Below are 3,610 nucleotides of genomic sequence, written 5' to 3'. Positions count from 1 at the left end.
ATTCACAAAGATTGTCCCCTGTGACTGGATGGGGCATCATGTTTAGGGATGGAGACGACACTCTCATATGGAACGGTAGGACCTCGATGGATAATATATCTGCTAAAGAGATTTATTGTCATATTACTCATTCACAAAGATTGTCCCCTGGATGGTGTCGGAAATTCTGGATGTTTTTTATATAATATAAAACTAGATGTTTTTCCTTACCTAATTTTTTTTAATTATTATTTCCTAGAAGAAAATTAACAAAAATTGATTATCATAGAAACCTAACTTCTAATTCCTTACTCGAAAACCACTAGACTCCACACAAATCAAACCACCTACTGACCTCGATGATTTAGAAGGCGATTTTTAAACTCCACACAAGTCAATCGACCTACGGTCCTCGATGATGAAGAAAGCGATTTTAAATGAAGGATTTTCGCAAACACTGATTTTTTTTGCAGTCTGGTTCACGTTGAACCAGCGTCGTTTATCATTTTAAAGAATAATTAATTCAAATTTATAAGAGAATAAAAAATAAAGTCGGCACTGTACTGTGCAAAAAGTAGATAAGACGAACAGGTGTACCTGCTCACGTGTCACGAGCCAACTGCTCTTCTTCAACCTCCTCTGCTCATGTTCCGCTGTATCCAGAAGGGAGGATAGATACAGCTACCTCACTCGTGGAATGGTAGCTGGAAATTCAACCTATCAACAACCCCAGAGACTATGAGTTCGCAGTGCATTTAACTCTTATTAAATTAGGCTATTTAAACACCACCGGCCCACTTAACTGCAACTCAGAGCCACGCGATATATACATGCCGCAGATCCCCGTCGATCTGAGTCTTTTCCACTTTCTTGTTCGGTGAATGCAGAGCACTGTTGATCTGAGCCTTTTCCACTTTCTTGTTCGGTGAATCCGATAGAGTAGTTTCCAACTGGTCTGTCATCATGGCACCAGCGAGAGTGGAGAGCCTGGCATTGAGCGGCCTGGCTGCGATTCCTCCCGAGTACGTGAGACCGGTGGAGGAGAGACCCACCGACTGCGTTCTCAACTTGAAAGGAGGAGCAGTTGAGGACAAAGGCCCGCAGATTCCAGTGGTGGACGTTGCCGGATGGGATTCTGCCGACGAGGAGGTCAAGAAGGAGATCGGGCGTCAGGTGGCGAAGGCGAGCAGAGAGTGGGGGGTCATGCAGTTGCTGAACCACGGAATATCTGAGACTCTGATAGAGCGACTTCAGGCAGCGGGGAAGGCGTTCTTCGATCTCCCAGTTGAGGAGAAAGAGAAGTACGCGAACGACCATGCAGCGGGGAAGATAGCGGGGTACGGCTCCAAGCTCGCCAACAACGCCAGCGGTCAGCTTGAATGGGAGGACTACTATTTCCACCTGCTATGGCCTGAACACCGCAGAGACATGACCACCTGGCCTAAACACCCCCAAGAATACATGTATTTATATCTCTTATCTCTCTTTTTCACATATTCTTATAATTTAATTTACAAGTAATTTATTTATGGTTAATGAGTATATTGCAGTAATTGATTTATGGTTTATGAATACATTGCAGCGAGGTGACAGACGCCTACGGTCGGGAGATACGGAAACTTGTGACCAAGATGCTGAGAACGCTTTCGTTGGATCTGGGCGTGGAGGAAGACAGAATGGAGCGAGTGCTCGGCGGTGAAAATCTGGAAATGCAATTGAAAATAAATTACTATCCCCGCTGTCCACAACCGGAGCTCGCTCTCGGAGTGGAGGCACACACCGACATAAGCGCGCTCACATTTCTTCTGCATAACATGGTGCCCGGCCTTCAGCTCTTCAAAGACGGCAAATGGGTCACCGCCAAATGCATTCCCGGCGCCATCCTCGTTCACATTGGTGACCAAGTCGAGGTACCCCATGAATCCAATTTCACTTTATCATTTCATTGTTTATTCCATTTCATAAATAATGTTTAATTGCCAATCATCAGATTTTGAGCAACGGGCAATTCACGAGCGGGCTGCACAGAGGGCTGGTGAATAAAGAGAAGGTGAGGATTTCATGGGCGGTGTTCTGCGATCCCCCGAAAGACGCCCTAATCGGACCCATGAAGGAAGTGGTGGACGAGAACAACCCTCCATTGTTTCCGGCGAAAACCTTCCAACAGCACACCGATCATAAGCTGTTCAAGAAGGCCCAAGCCCAGGCGGAGGCCGAGGCAGCCAAGAAACTGAACCAGTCTACTTAAATGCTGGGCAGGGCTACGACCTGAGACGGTTACTGTTAGATGATACTTTCTGCTGGTGGGTTGTTGAAGTGCGACTTACTTTTTCAAGCGGCCGATATAATTATTTAGATTGTCAGATGTGGTATTTCTTTTGAGATCAGTGGGATGTTTCTAGTGCAGTGCAATGCTATTGTTGATATAGTATGTTCTATCTAATAAATTACTAAAATTTTCCACTTCATTTTGGGCAAGGTTTTATCTTTAGGTTGATTTTTTCATTTATGATATATGTTCTAGGTACTGGTATATTCTATCCCATGAATTGCTAGAAATTTCCATTTCATTTTTGCTCAGGTTTGTATTTTTAAGTTGATTTTTTCATTGTCGGTGAAGATCCAACAGTGGCTAAGTATATTTTCTCTGTTTTTGTCAACCAGCAGCAAGGAGATGACTATATACATATTAATGAAGTTGTGTTTTATTTTTTTACCTTCGAGTATATTCGTTGGTTAAGTTGTATAAGCGGTATATTTTAAGTATGATAATGGAAGTATTCAATAATGATAATGCAAGTGTTTAAAGAATGATAAAGTGTATTGATTTTTTTGGATTAAATTTATTTAAAAATTTAAAAATACTATTTAAATAATAAAAAATTATAATTTTATTCAAAATAATATTATCAAATTTTAAAAAAATCAAAATATAAAAATTAATTAAAATATATAATTATTAAATAAGAAATTGATTCTCTAATAATATGGAAAAATATAACAATTATTAATCTCAAGAATAATCATGTGTCATAGACATGTATATAAAATTATCTTATTACCAAATTCTATGATGATGATGATGATGATGGTTAGCGTCCGCTGAGACCAAATAATGGTCTATCGGACCTAAAGAAACAAATTATCTATTTTGATTTAAGATTTTATTCCCATGCTCAAAAAGCTTGGAGAGAAGCCTCCCGAGCTCACTATAATTTTGACATTGTAAAAGGCTAGGAAGGTCAGTATTGTAACAAAGATTGTGAAACTGAGATCTAATGTGGTTATACGCGGGGCACTCTAAAAGGAAGTGGTTTTCATCCTCGATGTTCCTATTCTTACATATATGGCAGATCCTTTCCTTCCATGGCGTTTTAGGAACTGCCCAACAACCTGTTTCACTATGGAGCTCATGAGAATTCGTTCTAATCTTTGCTATATTAATTTTCTTCTTTGAGCTAGTTAAAATAGAGAGATACTTTTGATTTTCTAGGGTGGGGTTGATGACCTTCTTATAATAACTTAATTCTTTTAGCCGCTAAGTCTTTCTCACACCACATTTTTTCTTTGAACTTAGAAGTAACAATATTTTTAATGTTATTTATGTTTTGCAATGCATCATTTTCGTTGA

The 3,610-nt window shown here is 39.9% G+C and overlaps 1 protein-coding gene across 1 annotated transcript; it reads left to right on the top strand.

Moving 5' to 3' along the window:
• The first annotated feature begins 779 nt into the window (after positions 1-779).
• Positions 780-2,447, top strand: LOC149162012 (anthocyanin synthase-like). The gene is made up of 3 exons (XM_089437116.1): positions 780-1,442; positions 1,562-1,889; positions 1,970-2,447. The coding sequence occupies exons 1-3, from the start codon at positions 943-945 to the stop codon at positions 2,225-2,227; spliced, it is 1,086 nt and encodes a 361-aa protein (XP_089293242.1). The 5' UTR covers positions 780-942; the 3' UTR covers positions 2,228-2,447.
• The last annotated feature ends 1,163 nt before the right edge of the window (positions 2,448-3,610 follow it).

Source organism: Pinus tabuliformis, chromosome 5_2, assembly GCF_031772625.1.
Source record: "Pinus tabuliformis cultivar Carrire ecotype Pingquan chromosome 5_2, CPIR1, whole genome shotgun sequence".
NCBI lineage: Eukaryota > Viridiplantae > Streptophyta > Pinopsida > Pinales > Pinaceae > Pinus > Pinus tabuliformis.
The sequence above is the reverse complement of the archived record's forward strand: the minus strand, read 5'-3'. Positions and strand labels throughout refer to the sequence as shown.

Bases quoted from the DNA above. Each gene is read 5' to 3' on its own strand.
- LOC149162012 (XM_089437116.1), top strand. From the start codon at position 943: ATGGCACCAGCGAGAGTGGAGAGCCTGGCATTGAGCGGCCTGGCTGCG. The intron at 1,443-1,561 runs GTATTTATATCT...AATACATTGCAG, and splicing joins AAACACCCCCAAGAATACAT to CGAGGTGACAGACGCCTACG. The intron at 1,890-1,969 runs GTACCCCATGAA...GCCAATCATCAG, and splicing joins ACATTGGTGACCAAGTCGAG to ATTTTGAGCAACGGGCAATT.